Source organism: Octodon degus, unplaced genomic scaffold, assembly GCF_000260255.1.
Source record: "Octodon degus isolate 3935 unplaced genomic scaffold, OctDeg1.0 scaffold00331, whole genome shotgun sequence".
Taxonomy (NCBI): domain Eukaryota; kingdom Metazoa; phylum Chordata; class Mammalia; order Rodentia; family Octodontidae; genus Octodon; species Octodon degus.
In genome coordinates, this window is record NW_004524907.1 from 982,571 (window position 1) to 983,982 (window position 1,412).

Below are 1,412 nucleotides of genomic sequence, written 5' to 3' on the forward strand. Positions count from 1 at the left end.
GCTCGGCGCGCCGCGGGCTCCGTCCCGAGGGGGCCGGGGGAGGGGCCGGTACCTTTAATTCGCCCAGCTCCGCCATCTTGAGACATCGCCGGCGCCCAGCCCGAGCGCCGCTCAGGCCCAGGGACCGGCGCGCAACTCTGCACCGCGGCGCCGGCCGCAAAGGCCGCCCGCTCCGCCCCGTCCGGCCCCCTACACCTCCCCTTCCCGGCCCCGCCCGCCGGGCTCCGGACAGGCCTCGGCCTCAGCCCCTCCCTCTGCGGCCGGCCCGGCCCCTGCTCGTCCGCGGCGGGTCGGCGAGAGCGTAGACCAGAAGGAGAGCGCTGCCCAACGATCGGGGTCCCGGGGTAACGGAGAGGGCGGGCCCAGGCTCCTGGGGGAGGAGGGCTTTGCCGCCCAGGAAAGGGGAGGAGAGGAGTTTTTAGGAGGCAGAGATACTTGGAAGACCGAGAGAAAGTCTCGGGATGGCTGGAGAGCCGAGACCTGGGGGAGGGGTGGCGAAGTTGGAGCGGACGCCCTGACGTCTCCAACGGCACAGCTCGGACCAGCCAGACCCGAGTGCTGCCGCTCTGGAGTGGGCGCGCTCCGACTCACTTTAGGAAGTCACGGAGCCGCGAGCAGTCCTCGACGGCTATTCGCGATCCTGCAGCCGCCGCCCTCTCAAGCACACCAACTACAAGCAGCTCCAACTCGGCAGCCAAAAGTTTGGTGCAGAGATCGGGACTTACCAGCACCGTGGCAGGGAGTGCGGGAGGGGCGCGAGAGGCTCGCAGAGCGGGCTCTGGTGGGGAAGGCGGCTCCACACCGCTCGGCGGGCTGCACCGACGAACGGTCTCTGCGGCCACGGCTCCGCCCGCCCGAGCTCGGGCTGGGGCCGCCCCTCCGGGTGAACCCGCCAGGACGGCGGAGAGGGGAGAGGAGGTGGAGCCCCGGGCGCGAGAGGGAGGGACTGGGAGCCCGAGCCAGAGAGATTAACTCCTCGAGTGAGTGGGTCTCGAGAGCTGAGGGTGGACCTCGCCGTCCTCACTGCCTCTGTGACCCCTTGCGCTGCTGTGGGGGGCTTCGAGTGGAGCAGAGCCAAGACTGTGGACCAGGGATCTGACTATGAAGAGATTCTTGCGTGGAATGAGGTCTCTTCCTCCCTAAGGGAGAAGGGTGGGATGCTAAATGGAAAGTGGCCCTCACCCCTACCCCTCTATAACTGGCCCACAACTCCCCAACCCGCTATAAAAGCTATCACCAGAGATCCCATCTGTGGTGTAACTGAAAGTGAACAGAGGGGAGGTTTTCTTTCACACACACACACACCCCTTTCTAGTCTTCTCTGAATTGCCTGCTCTCTTCTTCAAAGCCTTGGCCCCTGCAGGCGCCTTATCTCACTTGCAGGTCTCACAGTAAATTGTTTCTGTATCCAT

General features: G+C 65.8%; 1 protein-coding gene across 4 annotated transcripts in view; it reads right to left on the bottom strand.

Moving 5' to 3' along the window:
- Pias3 (protein inhibitor of activated STAT 3) overlaps positions 1-870 on the bottom strand; it is a 9,702-nt gene extending 8,832 nt beyond the window's left edge. For 2 of the 4 annotated variants that reach the window (XM_023708105.1, XM_023708104.1), the window contains exon 1: positions 726-870. Coding sequence is in view for 2 of the 4 variants with exons in the window: in XM_004647838.2 (XP_004647895.1) it covers positions 53-76 (24 nt within the window). In the remaining 2 variants the exon portion in view is untranslated. Of the gene's footprint in view, positions 1-52; positions 166-725 lie in introns of those variants that run through there. The other 2 variants (XM_004647838.2, XM_023708103.1) reach the window with 2 other exon arrangements.
- Positions 871-1,412: the final 542 nt, after the last annotated feature.